Raw genomic sequence first — 19,521 nt, 5'->3', positions numbered from 1 at the left:
AGAATCATTGCAGAAAGGAAAACATCAAATTAGTGTCTGACTTAATTGACGAAGGTAACAGAACTTGGAAAAATTAGTTGATTGTCAATACCTTTGACGCGAATATTGCTAGAAAAATCCTACAAATCCCGTTGGCAAAATTGGCCTATGATGATTTTCAAGTGTGGAGAGGGGAGCCATCAGGGAATTCCTTAGTGAGGAGTGCCTATAAACTATTACAAGAATCTACACTGATCCCTAGTAATTTTATACAAACCGGTACCAAAAATTTTTATAAGAAATTATGGAGCTTGAACATGCCCTCGAAAATAAAAATTACAATATGAAAGATTTCGTGGAATTACATTCCCTTGTTTTCTAATTTAAAGCTAAAGAGAGTGATTATGGAAGATCGGTGCCTGAGGTGTCAGCAAGAAGTGGAGGATGGTAATCATGTTTTCCGATTCTGCCCTACAACAAAAGAAGTATGGAGGCTGTTAAATTTTGCATAGGTACTTGAAAACATTTCCTTAGTATTTTGGGATTGGCTTACCTGGGTTTTTAACCATGGAATGAAAGAGCAATATAGACTTTTTTGCTGTGGACTCTGGATGATCTGGTCGAACAGAAATAAGTTAATATATGAAGAAAGAAAGCTTAACAGTTGGGACATTGCAAAACAAATCATTAGTTACATATTAGAGTTAGAAGGAATAAAGGAAAGAGCTCTTAGCTTGGAAGTAAAATGAGTACTCCACAAATCGAGAGCAAATGTGGCAATTTATTTTGACGCGGCTTATGATCAGCAAACTTCAAAATCTGAGCCAAGTTTGGTTGTAAAGGAAGTGGGGGTAGAATCTTAGCCTCTAAATCGGCTCTTCATTCCAATGTAGCGTCTCCGTTCGCGGCGGAAGCATATGCAGGGTTACAAGCTGTAAGGTTAGAGAAGCAATTGGGTTTTACTATTCTACACATAATAGGTGATTCGAAAACGGTTATAAAAAATGCCAAAGTGCAGACCGGGACTGATACATGATGTTCGTGACAAGTTTTAAATATTTATAATGAATTGTTCTTGAAACTAACTATTATCATGATGAAGGCAAGTGTACCTATCGAACAGTAGTATAGCTTTAGCAAGACCGGATTATCGAACCCAAAGGAATTAAAAGTACTAGGATCAACTTTCTTTTTATTATCTAGCCTAAAAAATAAAAGGGTTTTGTATATCTAACAAATTAACTAAACTAAGAAATTACAGAAAAGAAATTTGGGGAAAATACTTTTTGGAAAACTCGATTGATTAAGACAATACCTAAGGAAAAATCCACCTAGACTTCACTTGTTATTTGACTCTGAATCGGACGATTTATTTATTCAACTTGTTACGTAGAGATCCCTAAGTTATATTATTATCTCTCTCGAGACTAACAACGTCTAACCCTAGATTTAATAATTGAAATCTCTTTCTAATTAACACCCTAGGGTTGCATTAACTGTAACACCCCGTACTCGAGACCGTTGCAGGAGTCGAACACGAGGTGCTAACGGACTTAATTCATTTACTTACACAGTTCATTTTAAAATTTCCAGACAAGCTGGTTAACTGCATCACTGTCACCTTAAAAATCATATCTCGAGTTCCAAAACTCGAAAACTGATTCTGTAAATTTTCCCTGAAACTAGACTTATATGTCCATCTACAAATTTTTTTCTATAATTTTTGGTCAAGCCAATTAGTATAGTTTATTAGTTAAATTCTCTCCTGTTTCAGGGTTCGACTACTCTGACCTTCATGCATTACGACTTAGATATCTCCCTGTACAGAGCTTCAATACTTATACCGTTTGTTTCTAATGAAACTAGACTCAAAAAGGAATCTATACATATGAAGCATGACTTCTAATTGTCTCTAGTTAATTTATGGTAAGTTTTCAAAGTCAGAACAGGGGATCCAATAATCGTTCTGGCCCTATTTCACGAAAACTTAAACATCTCATAAAATACGGCTCATTAGGTCGTTTCGCTTCTTCCATATGAAAATAGACTCATCAAGGTTCATTTAAATAATTTATTCATTATTTAATTACATTTATACTATTTTTAGTGATTTTTCAAACTTATATCACTGCTGCTGTCAGCATCTATTTTAAGGCAGATTTCACCTATTTCATAGTTTTCCATGAATCAACTAGCAAATTGACATACATTATTATCAAGGGTAATCCCGATTAGCCATGACGTACGTAGCACCAATAGGACCATGATTGGCCATTCCAATGGCTAGTCATTACCAAACATTTCCACACCACTTAATAACCATATCACAAGACCATAATGTTATACTTCGAAATATACGAGCCATTTTCGCTTGGCTATACGAATACACATTACAAAAGGGTACTTAATTTACAACAAGGGTCAGCCCTATACATGTCGTTTTTCAAAATTGAACTAAAAGAGTACCAAAAAGTGGCTTAGATAGTGTGGACGACTTCGACTTTGACAATCCCGAGTCCGATAGCTGAAGAGCAAAATCTATAAAACAGAGAATTAAAGCAGAGAATAAGCATTTCGATGCTTAGTAAGTTTTAAGCAATGAAATCATTTAAAGGAATGGCATAATAATATCAAGTTTATTTGTTCATCCCTTGGTCGAATAGAAACATAACCGAGATATCACTTTTATCATTAATATCACAAAGGTGAAACCAATTTATCCGGCCAACTCCAATCCACAACCGAATGCTCTCATCTCAAATGTCCCTGTCCATTTCATGCATATGCACACACATTCATAACTATGACATTGAACTCTCATATTCGGAACTCATACATCATAATCAGATCATAAACGTTCGGATGATTTAAATAATGTGCTAAGCATTCCCATCGAATTTCAAAGTCATAATTGAAGTATATTCACATTCTCAACAAGGGTAAATTACTTACCTGGTTGTCTTACAGTAAGTAGCGCATGTGATTAAAATTATTCCAGCATGTATTATATGATTTCTCGTAAGAACACTTACGGGTTTTCACCCTCAAATATTATGCTGGTGCAACATCCTTCGGAATAAAGTCCGACTCTTAGCACCGGCTCAAAAGCCCTTCGAGACCAAGCTCGGATTAGACTACTGGCTCGAAGGCCCTTCGGAACTAAGTCCGGTTATGACACTGGCTCTAAAAAGCCCTTCTAAACTAAGTTCGGTTATTAGCACTGGCTCAAAAGCCCTTCGAGACCAAGCTCGGATTTAGACCCCGATTAGCATTCACACGTATATGCATATATATATCATATCACATCTGGATATCATTCCTGATACTCGAATACAATTACAGCATGTTTACTAACCATACATCGATCGATTCATTAATCCCACACAAATAACATAATCCCTTTCCGTTAATCCACAAGATTTGTATAACCATTCGGCTACAAGTATATACCTTACTTATTTATTTTACCATGTAATTCAAGTAGAATCGTCAAGTCACGAGTTAATTATTATGCTCATAGACAAATAATTGCCTTATTAAATCGTGAACTAAATTTCATTACTCAAAGACTTACCTCGGATGTTGTCGAACGATTTCAACGGCTATTCGATCACTTTTTCCTTTCCCTTATCCAACTTTGATCCTCTAAGCTCTTGAGCTAAATCAAACAAATTTACTTCTCAATCAAACACATACATACGGCAACCATATACATTTCAAAAACCAATTCATTCGTATCATTTGTCCATATATTAGCTTTTAGCATATTTGGTCATTAGAGCGACCTATTTAACTTTCAAGCATTCATTTCTAATTTTAATTAAACAATGTCGAATGCCATTAACTACTAATGCCCCACACACACATATGCATAAAATTCATCCATACATAACCTATAGCTCATTCGGTCATTCATCTCTCAAACCTATCAAAGCTTCATATCAAACTTCCCTGGCCGAATACACATATAAGCACATAATGCACATTTAGCATTTTTATTTACTTCATGATACATTCGGCCTTGGCATAATTTCATTAAAAATCCCTATTAGCCACTTCACCAATCAATTATATCATCTACTTAATATTTCATAACTTATCATGCTAGCTGAATATTATTTATTCAAGTTCATCATCTTCATATTCGGCATTAGCATCAAATATAATAGCCAATTCTTCCCACTTTGAATCTATGCATCCATTTAATCATAGTTTGTTCAAGCACTCATACAACAAGATTCATCCAATTTAACAAGAAACAAAAACTTTATTCCTCCATAGCTACAATGGCCGAAAGATCTAGACATTTCAATACCGAATTTTCTAACATGGGTTGCCTAAATAATTTGGTAGGGAGTTCAAATTTTTCTAACATTTCAAGTAACTTAACACATCCATATAGCTAACATGCTAGTAGTATCAAGGCATCAACTAAAATTTTGAAGCCTCTTAGCCGAATCCTAACTCTCCAACAACCCCAATTTCATCCATGAGATAAATAGAAGTAGGCTAACCCTCCAAAGGATGTGTAAACCTCCAAAAGAAACATTGAACATACCTTAATCTCAAGAACCACCTTGGCCGAACTTCCCCTCTTCTTCTTCCTTCAATTCACGGCAATGGAGGAGCAACCTAGCTAATTTTTTTGTTTCTCCCCTACTAACCACTATTATTTTATTACCCATGTTCTTTATTTTATTATTTCTAACATAAAACACTAACATAAAATGTTTATAACACATTTTAACCCATAGCATGGCAGGCCACTACTTGTCATAGGTGGAAATTTGACATGCAAACCCATTATTTCATAACATGCACTAATAGATCCTTATAGATTAACCCATCACATTTCAAAGTGTCACACATAAGTCCTATTAACTAAATTCACATGCAATTGACCAAATCGAAACTCAAAACTTTCACACACTCATATTCACATATTTTAGACAATAAATATTATACTCAAATACTTCGGTGACTCGGTTTAGCGGTCCCGAAACCACTTTTCGACTAGGGTCAATTTAAGGCTGTCACATTAACTCGATCTATAGATCTCATTATTAGGTTTCACCTTAATCCGGCAAAATCTTGTCACCCTATCTTTAGGCGCGCAACCAACTCTGCTTAAATATGACAAATTTACTCTTAGACAAGGTCTATTCCTCCTTTGAATAAGAGCTTAACTTGAATCAATATCTTGGAATATCAAAACAAGAATTAAGAACAAGTCAAATATTTATCACACAATTCAGATAATAATAACAAGATCTGTCTTAGGTTTCATTCCCCTTAGGTATTTAGGGGTTTTAGTTCATACTAATGAAAGAACACATCTCAAAAGAATAAAAATAACCAAACATAAGAAAACCCAAAACTCCTGAGGGAATCTGAAGGGAGATTTTCAGTCTTGATGGTGAATCCGACTTCTGAGATGGATCGATCGGCTTTCCTTGAGCAATTCCTTGCTTCCACCTCTGCGTCCCCCCGTCTAAGTGCCTCATCAGGTGTTTAAATAGACTTTGGAATGCCTAAGAGCCCTCAAAATTGGCCTTTTCCGAATTGAACTAAACTTGGGCTCGACAGGGACACGTCCGTGTGCGATTGCTTAAGGCCGTGGTCAAGGCTGTTAAATGGGTACGGGCGTGTAATCTACCCGTGTAAATTGTGCTTTGACCTTGCCAAAAGGACACGGCCGTGTGGTCTACCCGTGTGAGGAGGTCCAGGCCGTTTTGATTTTGTACGTTGGCCCATTTTCTTCGTTTTGGCCTATTTCTCGTTCCTTTCACTCTCCTATGCTCACCTAAGTATAAAACATGAAATTAAGACATTAAGAGCATCGAATTCACCAATTCTAAGGAAAAATCATCCATAAAATGTGCTAAGTATGGGATAGAAATATGTATAAATTATGGTTTATCAAATACCCCACACTTAAGCATTTGCTGTCCTCAAGCAAAATCCTTAACTCATAATCAAAATAAATTCTTTTCAACTTATAATTTCTATCGATAATATCTTAAAATAATCCATAGGTAATCATACATTGAAAATTCAACTGAAAGAACATCAAAGTTTCAAATATTCCAAGTTGAGCATTTTATCATGAAAACCTAGGTGTCTCCCCTCATCTAAGTAATTACCTTTGATTCAAAATATCACAGAGTTTCACATCTTCACTAAATATTCACTCAAATCACTCGAGGTGTTTAAGGACAATAAATGAAACACTCAATAATCAATAATCAAAAGTCATTATCATAAGCTTGCATGAAAATCAAATCTCCACCACTATAAATTGAGATGAAACATCAATCAAAAGGTCTTTAGAGGGTTGTAATGTAGCTTTGGTCAGAGGGTGTGGTCACAAACTGAAAGAAAGGGTTAGAATCGAGATTGAATTGAAAATTTGCCTAACTAGAAAAATGACTAGTCATCAATTGCGTACAACAGAGCTTTTTCTCAGAATATGGAATTTAACTTATTTAGCTCAGAAGATCACTACTACTAATATGTATACATGTATTTTTTTTAAGAACAAGTCAAATTACAAAATAGAATAAAACATAGCTAAGCAACTATTCCAACTCAGATCTCGACAAAAATAGGGATCAAATTAATTTAGAGGATTTCAACAATAATGAGTTATGGGTTAATATTGAGGGTAAATCAATGAATAGGTTGTTAGGCTCAAGGGGGTTCACTAAGGGTTAATTGTGAAGGTAGGCTTTTATAGAGTGAGTGGGTTAAACCTAAGTGCCTTTATCATTTTGACATATCAAATCAAATGGTGTGGTCTTGACATGCATAATCAAGCAAGTTCTAGAATAACAATTCAATACTGACGCACTCATAACAAAAGTGAGCATGAAAGAAGTAATAGATGCTCTAAAGGCTTAAGATCTCACAAAAATTATGGCTTTTTTTGTGTGTTTAAACTTGTGACTTCTAACTCAAAATAATACCTACACTTGGGGAAACAACATAAAAGTTTTTAATTCTTCAAAAATCAACTTATCATGCTTGATTCCCTAATGTCTTAAAGTTTAAACAATCAATACATAAATGCCTATGTTTTAATTCAAGATATATCAATAAACATTATAGACTAATTGGAATTCATTCTAATAATAATATAAGAAGATTGCATGAGAATAAAACAAAATTCAGGGATTTTTCTGATATAAAAGACCCCCCACACTTAAGATGTACATTGCCCTCAATGTACAAAGGTAGATATATTGAAAAAGATAGATTTATAATCATAAGATAGGGAGAGAAGTGAAACTCCCTGAATGATGAATGAATTCCTCGAACTGGAGTTTTGGAGGGTAATCGGCGTGAGAGTGGAGGAGGATACTCCGGTGGTATTAGAGGTTCATTAGTCCATAAGTCCTGCGCCAAAAGAATATTATATCTAGTGGTAGCTACAGTCATGGTCGAGCAAGACATGGCAGTCGTGGAAAACCTTTCCCGATGGAGTTTTTAGTCCCTTTGTGATGATGAACTGAGGAGCTCTTTATAACTATGACAGAATCATGAACTTTTTAGGAAATAGAAGGAAACATAATTACTTGTAATAGAATAGTCGAAATTGATAATTGTAAAATAAAAATTATAAAATCTAATAGAAATAAATTTAAAGAAAAAATAAAGAGTAGTCTCAAAATAGAATAAAAATAAAAACATAAAATAATAAATAAAAGTTTTCAAACATCTTCATCGCTAGGTGTTTCACGAGGTAGGGGTGGCGATGAGATGTGGAAGTGCTGACAAATCTGCTGTAAAGTAGCATCAATGTTATCAAAGTGCTGAAAACACTGTTGCTCGAATTGAGTAAGGCGCTCAGAGATGTCAGTTTATGAAGCCGCCGCATGAACTGGACGAGAGGGTGGTGGTAGTTGAGACGGTGGATCCTTATGACGTGGAGGGACATCATCAGCAATGTCCTCAGGGTCTCCCTCCTCGGCTGATTGGGCGATGCGATACTGAGAAGGGTGGGTTCCTCGACGCTTCTCGATCATCCTTATACTAAGTATACTCGAGATGTCTTGCGGGGACATCTGTCCAATAAGAGTAAGGGAGGATGATTGGGCTGCTGTGTTGAGGAGCCCGAAGTGCTGTACCAGTCGAGTCACGCAGGGGCCAATGGAGATGACCCCCTCCGATGTCACTCCGTCTGGTGGCGAATGACGAGGGCAATAAAGTAGGCGAGGTAGAGTACATGCCCGTTCGCCATACTCCATAGAAAGTAGGCATCGTGGATGTTGAAGACACCGATGCTCTCTCGACGTCCTGTCAAAATGTGTGCCAAGATGGCGTATAGGTACCTCAATGAGGGAGAGAGAGTAGATGTCTTGGAGCGACTCGGGTCCTAAGTGGCTGAACTGGGGACCAAAGCGTACCAGCACTTCGAGGGAGAGTAGTGGATGTGGCGACGGAGAGTGTCGAAGTCGTTCTCATCCGTGAACTCCTTTGTGTACAGGCCCAAAGCTATACCGAACTCAAGCACACTCAACTGGCGGACTAAACCACCAAGACGGAACTGGACTGTTCTAGGATCATCAAAGTTGGTCATAACGTCTTAAACATGGAAAGTCGAGCAAATTTTAAGTGTGAGCTCAAGGTACGTCGGCTCGATGATCGCAAAGAAAAGGTCCCATAGATCGGTTGTCAAGAGTGCTCATACATCGTCAGCCAACTGGACTTGTTCAAGGGCTGTCTAGTCAATGCAGCGGCCCGCACCTAAAGGTCGGGCCTGTAGGATTTAGAATAGTTCCTCCTGATTGCCAGATGGAAATTGGAGGTATGGGTGGCAAATTTCCGCGGTAGGGCCCAAGAAAGACGCCCTTTTCCACTTTTTCGAAGCGAAAACGGTAGTTTTCGTGCCACGTGAGCTTGACATGGTATACCTACAAGAAGAACAAAGAATGTAACATAACTAACTAACTCAAGAAGTAATCATGAATATAGTTAAACTAACCAGTCCAACCAACAATACTCAACAGTTTAATCTAAATGATAGAAGTTTATATAGCAATTGATATAATAAAAGCATGATTATTTTCAACATAAAATGAATGAACTAGACTCTTATGGGAACACACAAAAAGAATGAATGTATCAGAAAGCATTGACTAAAATGACAAAGAATAAACGTATAAGCATGACTATAGTGAGAACTATGAATATAAATAAAAAATATGCCAAATAAAACCATAAGAATCATAAAATTAGTAAAAGGGATGAAGAAAATAGAGAGAAAAGAGTAAACAAACGCTAAAAAGATGAGAATGGGTGTCAAAGATGGAGTTGGAGGTGGCGCACGGGCATGGCAGAGAGGCCGTGTGGATTTGCAGTGGCTAGGGTTAGTGATTTTGGGTGAGGGAGATGATGAATAGTGAAGGTATTTATAGATTTTGGGACACATAGTTAGGGAACACACCCATGTTCCCTAATTTTTGCCCGTGTGATTCGTGAATTTTAAATTTGGGTGCGTCTGACGTTTGGCCCACGCCCGTGTATGTAGGCCCGCGCCCGTGTTAATCTGATAGGTTCGACCACAGGTTCTAGACACAGGTGTGGCAAATGCCCGTGCTATTTTCTCAGGTTCAACCACGGTTCTATGACACGGGCGTGTCACACGCCCATGTTGTTTTGGCAGATTCGCCCAGGGTCCTAACGCACGGTCGTGGCGACTTATCGCATCCCATGTTGGGAAAAATTTCACCCTGTTTTCACATGGCCTGAGGCACACCCGTTGCCTGGCCGTGTATGCTTTAGAAAGCGTGCGTTCTATGAGTCGGTTAGTATGTTAGATGTTAAAACTAAAATTTAAAGAAATTAATATTGTTAGTGCTCGGGTTGCCTCCCAAGAAGCGCTTATTTATAGTCTAAGCTCGACTTACCTCTCTGGGGTGTGATCATGGTGGATCGAGGAGTTTACATTCCTCATCCCTGCTATAAATTTTATCAACATAAGATTTAAGACAAGTACTATTTACCTTGAACGTGTCAAACTTGGGGTGATTTACCTCGACCGTACCGTATGGAAAAATGCTAGTTACCGTAAGAGGGGTTTTGTCATTCGGTTCAGAAGTGGCGATTCGAGGATCTGCTGCATCTAGTAGTACTTTGCCTCCAACTTGAAGTTGATTTGGTGAGGCATTGAGCTCGTTCTGGCGTAGTTTTGGTTTATCGTGTTTTTTCGGTTTAAATGTCAGCCATTCATCTAACTCCTCGATTCGTAACATTCGTTCTTCATGAGTAGATTCTTTGTTGTGGATTGAACATGGCTGATGTGTGTCTTTCGAACTTATTTCCTGTAAAATAGGTTGCACTGTATGATCAATCTTAGTAGAATAATTTGTACAATCTCCTTCAATTTTCAATGTGTTGTTCAGGTTGAGAGCTTGAAGGGTGATTGTTTCGTCTCCTAAACGAAGTGTGAGTTCACCTGTGCCAACATCAATAATTGTTCTAACAATTGCTAAAAAGGGCCTTCCCAAAATTAAAGGAACGTTACTATCCTCTTTTATGTCTAAAACAACAAAATCAACTGGGAATAAAAATTTGTCAATTTTAACAAGTACGTCTTCAATGATACCCCTAGGAAATCTGACAGTTTTATCTGCTAATTGAATGCTCATCATAGTTTGTTTGGGTTTCCCTAGACCTAGTTGCTTAAACAATTTGTAAGGCATAACATTGATCCTAGCCCTTAGATCAGCCAACGCATTATTAACATCTAAACTACCAATTAAACAAAGAATTGTAAAACTCCCTGGATCTTTTAGTTTGTTCGATAGTTTATTCTAAAGAAAGGCTAAAGAAAGCGCGTTCAACTCCACATGCGACCTTTCATCTAACTTTCATTTACTTGCTAGAAGCTCCTTTAAAAATTTAACTGCGTTCGGCATCTGCGAAAGTGCTTCAATAAACGGTACGTTAATATGTAGTTTCTTTAAAAGTTTAAGGAATTTACCAAATTGTTCGTCTGAGCTGTCTTTCCTTGTCCATTGGGGTATGGCACACAAGGTTTATATTCTGTACTTACCGACTTTGACTCATTGTGGCCTACCTCATCCTTACCTTTGCTTATCACCGTTTCTGGCCTTGGTTCTGCAACTAGACCTTCCTCATCTTGAAGGGCAATCGCGTTGAGTTACTCCCTTGGGTTAGATTCAGTGTTGCTTGGCAGGCTACCTTATGGTCATTCGGAAATCAATTTGGCGAGCTGTCCAATCTGAGTTTCGAGCCCTTGGATTGATGCTTGTTGATTTTTGAGTACTGTCTCGGTATTCTGAAAACAAGTTTCTGACACTGAGATAAACTTTGTTAACATCTCTTCAAGGTTCGACTTCTTTTCTTGCTGGTAAGGTGGTTGTTGAAAACCCGGAGGATATTGTGTCCTTTGATTTCCTTGACCGCCCCACGAAAAATTGGGATGGTTCCTTCAACCTGCATTATAAGTGTTACTATATGGGTTATTTTGGGGTCTATAGTTATTGTTACCCATATATTGGACTTGTTCCTCCTCGATGCTAGGGTTGAAGGGTTGATATTCTGTGCATGCTCCTCCTCCATTTAAATCACACCTCATCACTGGGTGAACCTGTGAAGAACTAAGGAAACCATCAATTTTCTTATTCAAGAGTTCTACCTGATTAGAGAGCATGGTGACTAAATCGACGTTATAAATGCCGGCTATTTTCGTTGGCTTTATCCTCATGACTTGCCAGTGATAGTTATTCAGTGACATCTCCTCTATAAATTCATAGGCATTTTCAGGTGTCTTATTATTGATGGTTCTTCCAACGGCTGCATCTATCATCTACCGAGTCGAAGGATTCAGGCCATTATGAAACGTTTGAACCTGTAGCCAAAGCAGTAACCCATGGTGAAGGCAACTTCTCAAAAGGTCCTTATATCTCTCCCATGCATCGTAGAGTGTTTCTAAATCCATCTGTACAAAAGAAGAGATATCATTATGTAATTTAGCTGTTTTAGCCAGCAAAAAGTATTTTAATAAGAACTTTTCGGTCATTTGTTCCCAAGTAGTGATTAACCCTTGCGGTAACGAATTCAACCACTGTTTAGCTTTGTTTCTCAATGAAAAAGGGAATAACTGAAGGTGAATGGCATCATTAGAAACGCCATTAATTTTAAAGGTATCGCAAAATTCTAGGAAATTTGCCAAGTGAGCATTGGGATCCTCATCCTGCAAACCATCAAACTGAACAAACTGTTGTATCATTTGAATTGTCTTAGGTTTCAATTCAAAATTATTTGCAGCAACAGTAGGCCTAACTATGCTCGAGTCAGTTCCTGTTAGAGAAGGTTTAGCATAATAATACATAGTGCGTGGAGTAGGATTCTGATTTAATGGATTAACAGCAATCGCAAGAGGTATTAGGTTTTCCTTATTTTCAGTCATCTCCTTGGTTGTGGTTTGAATATCGTTTTCTTACTCGTTCTTTGTGTATCTTAAGCTTCGCCTTATTTCTCTTTGGTTTCTGCGAACTGTGCGATCGATCTTACTATCAAAAAGTAATGGTCCTGACAGGTTTCTTCTAGTCATAAACTATAAGAACCTGCCAGAAAAAAGGGAAAAAAAAGAATTAGTAATAAAAATTAGAATAAAATTTAAATTGCAGTAGAAGTACATGGCTAAAGTAATAAAAATCGAGTGTTCCTAATATCTTAGTTCCCTGGCAACGGCGTCAAAAACTTGATACGTGATATTCATGACAGGTTTTAAATATTTACAATGAATCATTCTTGAAACTAACTATTATCACGATAAAGGCAAGTGTACCTATCGAATAGTAGTATAGCTTTAGCAAGACCGAATTATCGAACCCAAAGGAACTAAAAGCACTAGTATCAACTTTCTTTTTATTTTCTAGCCTAAAAAATAAAAAGGTTTTGTATATCTAACTAATTAACTAAACTAAGAAATTACAGAAAAGAAATTTGGGGAAAATATTTTTTGGAAAACTCGATTGATTAAGACAATACCCAAGGAAAAATCCACCTAGACTTCACTTGTTATTTGACTCTGAATCGGACGATTTATTCATTCAACTTGTTCCGTAGAGATCCCTAAGTTGTATTATTATCTCTCTCAAGACTAATAACGTCTAACCCTAGATTGAATAATTGAAATCTCTTTCTAATTAACGCCCTAGGGTTGCATTAACTCGATTTATGGATCCCCTTATTAGGTTTCACCTTAATCTGGCAAAATCTTGTCACCCTATCTCTAGGCGCGCAACCAACTCTACTTAATTATGAAAAATTTACTCTTAGACAGGGTTTATTCCTTATCTGAATAAGAGCTTAACTTGAATCAATATCTTGGAATATCAAAACAAGAATTAAGAACACATATTAAGAATAACTCAAATATTTATCATATAATTCAGATAATAATAACAAGATCTGTCTTAGGTTTCATTCTCCTTAGGTATTTAGGGGTTTTAGTTCATACTAATGAAAGAACACATCTCAAAAGAATAAAAATAACAAAATATAAGAAAACCCAAAACTCCTGAGAGAATCTAAAGAGACATCTTCAGCCTTGATGGTGAATTCGACTTCTGAGATGGATCGATCGGCTTTCCTTGAGCAATTCTTTGCTTCCTCCTCTGCGTCCCCCAGTCTAAGTGCCTCATCAGGTATTTAAACTTTGGAATGCCTAAGAGCCCTCAAAATTGGCCTTTTCCGAATTGGACTAAACTTGGGCTCGGCAGGGACACGCTTGTGTGCGATTGCTTAAGGCCATGGTCAAGGCTGTTAAATGGGCACGGGCGTGTGATCTACCCGTGCAAATCGTGCTTTGACCTTGACAAAGGGACACGGCCGTGTGGTCTGCCCGTGTGAGGAAGTCCAGGCCGTGTTGATTTCGTACGTTGGCCTATTTTCTCTGTTTTTGACCCGTTTCTCGTTCCTTTCACTCTCCTACGTTCACCTAACTATAAAACATGAAATTAAGGCATTAGGAGCATCAAATTCACCAATTCTAAGGAAAAATCATCCATAAAATGTGCTAAGCATGTGATAGAAATATGTATAAATTACGGTTTATCAAGGACAGTTCAATTATTGGAGCATTCATCAGCGACATTAAAGAAATAATATGTCATTTTCAAGAGATTCAGATTCAATTTATCCCAAGGACTGAAAATATATGTGCTGAACTACTCACAAAAGAAGCGCTAAACAAAGGAATGAATTTTTAACTGGAAGGAGGGATTCCAGAAACCATCCGAAGAGAAATGGAGCACCTACGTCTGAGAGCTTTGATCCGAAAGGGAAGAAGGAGTGCCTTTAATGTTTGAAATGCTATTGAAGAAGAAAATGGGGTGTTACTTGAAATGGAAGAAGAAACAAAGCTTTAGTCTAAAAGAGGAGTGTCTGCAAAGATTGAAATGAAAGAAGAAAAGTGGATAACCTTTGAAATGAATGAAGAAACAATTAATTTTTTGATAAATGTAGCAGAAAAGTAAAAGATATGCTGCAGATCTACTATTTTACAGCTGTACCTGGTGATAGGAAATGATTTTTTTTTTTTGGAGGCCAGCTGTTCTGACGACTGGAGGTTTTGAATTAGGTTTCTAGATTTTGCTTTGTCTTTTCATTTCCTTTTTTAATTCTGCTGGGCCTTCTGCTGTAGGCCTGTTATTTATTTCATTGTTTTTACCTTAGCCCGATTAATTGAAGTGTACCCAATTCAGCAAATGGGTCTTCTTTGTTTTGAGTTTTTATTATAATAATAATCTAGTCGAATTTCAAAAAAAATATTTTATTAATTTTACATTTTTAAAAATTCTATAATTTTTATGAGAAAAATATAAGATTAAATCAAAAGTTGTGTCCCCATTTAATTGGTCATTCGATTGATTTTAATGATCAATGAGGTCAAAGAAGGAAACCGTTAATGTAGAGGCTTAAGGCACCAACTCACCCAAGTGCTTAAATATTAGTATAGATGATGTTATATATATATATATTTGAACCTAAAACACCATAAATTTTAAATTTTAAATGTTATCATTCCAACCATAGTTGCATTTAGTTTTTATATAAACTTATAATAAATATATTTTTTATATTTTTTTTACCCACAATGTGGGTGTACCATAATCTCGTTATAATAAAATCCCTTGTTGAGATTAATGTCTCAAGAAAATTACTTTAAAAAATATTTTTTTAAAAAAAAGAATAAATCTCATTCTAGTGGTGCTTTTATTTTATTTTGTTTTGTTTTTTTTACTATTTTTATATGAAATATTCAAATAAAAAACTAAAAATCACTAGTTAAAAAAATTCAAATGTCTTAAAATGGAACCAAAATTGATAAAAAAAAATTATATAAAAACTTTACCACTTCCTCTGTAATTAAATTATAAATAAATTTTTTATAAAATTAATTTTAATATAAAATTTTTCATTCACCTACGACACGATCCTAGTACATATAATGTTTAACTATTAAACCAATCACACAAATGCAACAAAAATTACACCACTTTCTTTCAATGATAAGAAACCACATAAACTCACATTGACATTGTTATTTCGTTTTACTATTTCATCAAATTTTCAAATCTTTAATTCTTGGTTTGTGATTATGAATTTAAATTTTATTTATTATGTAATATAATTGAGATTTAAAAAGTATAAAAATATAAATTTATCAAATTAAAAAATATTTTTTAAAATTTCAAATTTGCTATTAGATAATCATGAATTTGAGAAATAATTATAAATACAATATTTTTAAATATTGTACCATTCAAATTATTCTATTTTTAATTCTAAATCCAAATTTTGAAAGTTAACTTGCCAATAATAATAAAGTTAAAATATGTTGTTTTTAAAAATTTAGAATTTAATTTTTGTCCTTTTATTTTTAAAAATTTAATTCTTTTATTTTGCATATTTGAAAATTTAAGTGTAATTATTAACACTATTAAAATTTTTTTTTATTAAATTTAGATTCGTTAAAAAAAATTTTAGTTACATAATTACCGAATGAAATTTTTTTAAAACATTACAACAATAAATTTAATAAAAAATTAACCGCATTAATAATTAAGCTTAAATTTAGAATTTTAAAAAATTAAACTCATAAAAATATAAATATAAATATAAATATAAATAAAATAAAATTTAAATTCCGAAAAAGATTTTAACCTAATAATAAACGCATTGGGTAATAAGAAGAGATAAAAAGTAGAAAGTGAAAAACCAAACGAGTAGTTTCGCCAACTCGAAAACGAGGCTTTAACCCAAGGAATTCCCCAATACCGGTAAACTTTACACACCAAGGTGCATTTTAGCAGGATACCCTCAAAAGGAAATGAAATTACAAAATACCCCCAGAAATCACATAACCTGAACGTTAGAACCGGCCCTCTCCTTCCCTCACTCCCCAATATAAAATCTATATATCGCATGACGAAAACTCTCTCAACGCGTTCCCGTCGATTAGCATAGCAAAGAAGAAACCTACCCGCTACGACAAAAATTAACTCCTTCAAAGCCAGTTGAAAAAGATTAAGGAAATCCATCGGGAATTCTTGGTATTAAACATTGAGCTCGCTCTGTGATGCGATCAATGGTGTTTTCCGGTGAGAGAGGGATGGCGATGGGACCCGAGAGATCAAAACCTCTTCACAATTTCAACCTTCCTTGTTTGAAGTGGGGCAATCGGAGATATCTCAGGTGTATGAAACTTGACGATGCTTCCACCGCCACCGACTCTTCCACCGCCCCCCCTGCTGATCACAACCAGCATTGTCGTCGCCGTGTCCTTCAAAGACGCCGATCTCCCCCCTCTAAGTTTGACAGTTTGATGGTTGGTGGAATGCGGCGGCGCGAATCAGAGTCATCTCCCAGCAGCAAGAACACCGATTACGCTAGGGAGCAGCGGTTGAGGATATCTAAGGGGGAGGCGGCGGCGGGGATCGAGGCAGTTAGGGAGAAGATCATTAAGGATCTTAAAACGGCGGCGGATGAGATCAAAGATGCAATTTTTAGAGACGAAGTGTCCGACGACGATGAGGTGGATGACGACGAGGAGGAATTTGAAGAGCCTAAACATAAGCACAAAGTTAAAGATAAAGAGAGGGAGGAATCGCCTGCGGTAGAGGTGGAGGCGAGGCCGTGGAATCTGAGGACAAGGCGTGCCGCGTGTAAGGCTCCGGTTGACGGAGAAGTAACTAACAACAATTACAGTTCTCCGATGAGGAATGAGGTGTTTCAGTCATCCAGAGTAAGAGACAAGGGACCACCGGCGGCATCGGCGGTGGCCTCCGACAAGAAAAAGCCACGACCGAAATTTTCGGTGCCGCTATCGAAGAAAGAGATCGAGGAGGATTTCATGGCGATGGCCGGGCACCGCCCTCCGAGAAGACCAAAGAAACGCGCACGCAATGTTCAGAAGCAATTGGATGTAAGTTTCGTTTTATTTTTTTTTTATTTTTTACATTTTTTCCGATTGTTTTTGGTGTTTTTCATTATTTATTTATTTGTTTATTGGTTGGTTATTGGTTTTGGTTACAGTACTTGTTTCCCGGATTGTGGCTGACGGAGGTAACGGCGGATGCCTACAAGGTTCCGGAGTTGGCTGAAAACGGCAAGGTAAAATCTCTTATATATATATATATCCTAATTTTAATCCGTCTTTTTTAAATTTTAACAAAAAAGAAGCCAACTACCAAGAAAATACGAATTCAAAAAAAAAAGTTCCACCTTTCTTCTCCTCTCTGTTTCTGATCATCTTCCGGGAACCAAACAAATAAAGAAAGGAAAGGGTCTAATGTAAGATCTCCGCATTGTGATTGAATCGAGATTTGACATGTTGCTATTTGACTTTCTGCAGAGGTAGTAAAGGGGGTGTTTCAACTTGCAACAAGCTCGATTGGAGGCTTCTGTTTACCGACTGATGGTAATTTTGTGACCGTAATTAGTCGTCTCGTATACAGTGGTACCAGACCTTTGTGAATTTAGGAATTTCACAAAAACAAAGTTGAATTTGCCTTTTTAACTTTCTGGTGTCGGTTCAATTGCTTTAAAGAAAATGCTAATTTTTGTTTTAATATGCTCTTCATTCATTTTATTTCTTTATCTCAAGCTGAATAATCTTGTACAAAGTAAGGTGACAAGTACATCTGTGTTTTCTTTTTAATAGAAGAGAATGGTTCTTCTGATTACAATTGTTGAATGGTCTTTTTGATTCTGTTGAGTGCACCAAGTAAAATCCTGCTACTTACAGTTATTAAACCAAAACATTTAACAACTGCATTTGTGTTGGTACGAATGAGGAACAAATGATAGTATATCTGCAGATGCTGTAGCTTTATCTGAATTGAACTTGCATTCTTGATAATTGCATCATAGCTAATTCTTTTGGTTATGCTTGTTTGGATTTCTAAAGCTAATTGAACTCGAGAGTGTGCATAACTTGGATTCTTATGCACCTAATTCAAAAACTGCTATTTAAAACAGGTTTTCAACTTGCAGACTATTTGGTTAAGCGTTATTTTGGATTTGCTAAAGCTAAATGGAAAACATTGAACTGTGTTGTTTGGCCATTCATTGGGCATTGGTAGAGCTATCACTGACTTCCAGCATTGAGAAAAGCTACTTTTAATCCTTGGGTTGTTCATCCTTGGTAATTGCATTTGTGTTAGGTAATGAAATAACATACGAGTGCATTCATTGGTGTCTCTCACAATAATGCCTGTTAAGACACAAGGAGCTTTTTGAAACCCTCGCTCCCACCCACCTAAACAATGTATTGTTGTTGGATTAAAAGCAGTAGTGGAACAGAGAAGATCACTAGATATAAGATTTTGGCACGGGGTTGCTGAGGCAGAGATGGAAGGAAGCCCGCAGTCTCTCTGATTCAACAAAACCAGCCAAATTTGACCACGGAAACGTGTCTGTAGGAGGCCCCAACTCCCTTCGCATTTGCAAAGCTTGTATCTTTATTTCCGGATGAGGAGGATTTTGTATAGTCGCAGGCCTTGATCGCTTATGTCTATGGAATGTCCGCGAGGAATAAGGTCCTCTTGGCTCTTTTTTTGGGTCCTTTATCATCTTAAAAATCACGTCAAATTGGATGACTTTTTGTTTTTTTTATCTTTTATTTTTTTATAATTAATAAAGAAAACGGGGTTGTTTAGGATCGAATTCAAATTCTAATACCTATAACATAATACTTTTATCATTAGATTAAGAGATTGTAGGCTTTTGTTTTTATTATTAATAAATGAAAATAAAAATAAGAAACGTAATATTGTGCAATACAAACAATGTAGGATATAACAGAGAAGTTGGGGGTTGGGTAGAGGGATCATTGTTTGACCTTTTTTTCCCTATAATTATTAAGGGAAAAAAATAGTAGTTTGAGGAAGTATGACTAAACCATTGGAATTTGATAAAGGAGAAGTACTACTGCATGAGCTGCTAATTTGGAAGTAGTAAAAAATGTCAAAATTTTGTTTTAATTATATGTTAAGATAGTATTGA

General features: G+C 36.2%; 1 protein-coding gene, 1 long non-coding RNA gene and 1 other non-coding gene across 6 annotated transcripts; 2 read left to right on the top strand and 1 right to left on the bottom strand.

Annotated features, from left to right (window-relative positions):
- The first annotated feature begins 11,870 nt into the window (after window positions 1–11,870).
- LOC121211841 (small nucleolar RNA R71) lies at window positions 11,871–11,976 on the top strand. Its single transcript, XR_005907059.1, has one exon. It is a non-coding gene; the product is annotated as a small nucleolar RNA R71 (small nucleolar RNA).
- A 1,451-nt stretch (window positions 11,977–13,427) lies between these two features.
- LOC121210956 (uncharacterized) lies at window positions 13,428–14,682 on the bottom strand. Its single transcript, XR_005906271.1, has 2 exons — window positions 14,189–14,682; window positions 13,428–13,955 (listed from the first exon to the last, which is right to left on the bottom strand). It is a non-coding gene; the product is annotated as an uncharacterized lncRNA (long non-coding RNA).
- Window positions 14,683–16,372: 1,690 nt separating this feature from the next.
- On the top strand, window positions 16,373–19,259 carry LOC121203041 (uncharacterized). Of its 4 annotated transcripts, none has more exons than XR_005906270.1 (4): window positions 16,386–17,440; window positions 17,551–17,628; window positions 17,870–17,935; window positions 18,681–19,259. XR_005906270.1 is itself a non-coding variant. In XM_041083013.1 (3 exons), the coding sequence occupies exons 1-3, from the start codon at window positions 16,595–16,597 to the stop codon at window positions 17,873–17,875; spliced, it is 930 nt and encodes a 309-aa protein (XP_040938947.1). In that variant the 5' UTR covers window positions 16,373–16,594; the 3' UTR covers window positions 17,876–18,197. The 4 variants fall into 4 exon arrangements, 1 of the variants encoding a protein (XP_040938947.1); XR_005906269.1 differs by having other exon boundaries at window positions 18,511–19,177; XR_005906268.1 differs by having other exon boundaries at window positions 18,496–19,177.
- The last annotated feature ends 262 nt before the right edge of the window (window positions 19,260–19,521 follow it).

Source organism: Gossypium hirsutum, chromosome A12 (genome assembly GCF_007990345.1).
Source record: "Gossypium hirsutum isolate 1008001.06 chromosome A12, Gossypium_hirsutum_v2.1, whole genome shotgun sequence".
Lineage (NCBI taxonomy): Eukaryota > Viridiplantae > Streptophyta > Magnoliopsida > Malvales > Malvaceae > Gossypium > Gossypium hirsutum.
This window is presented reverse-complemented; position numbering and strand designations above follow the sequence as displayed.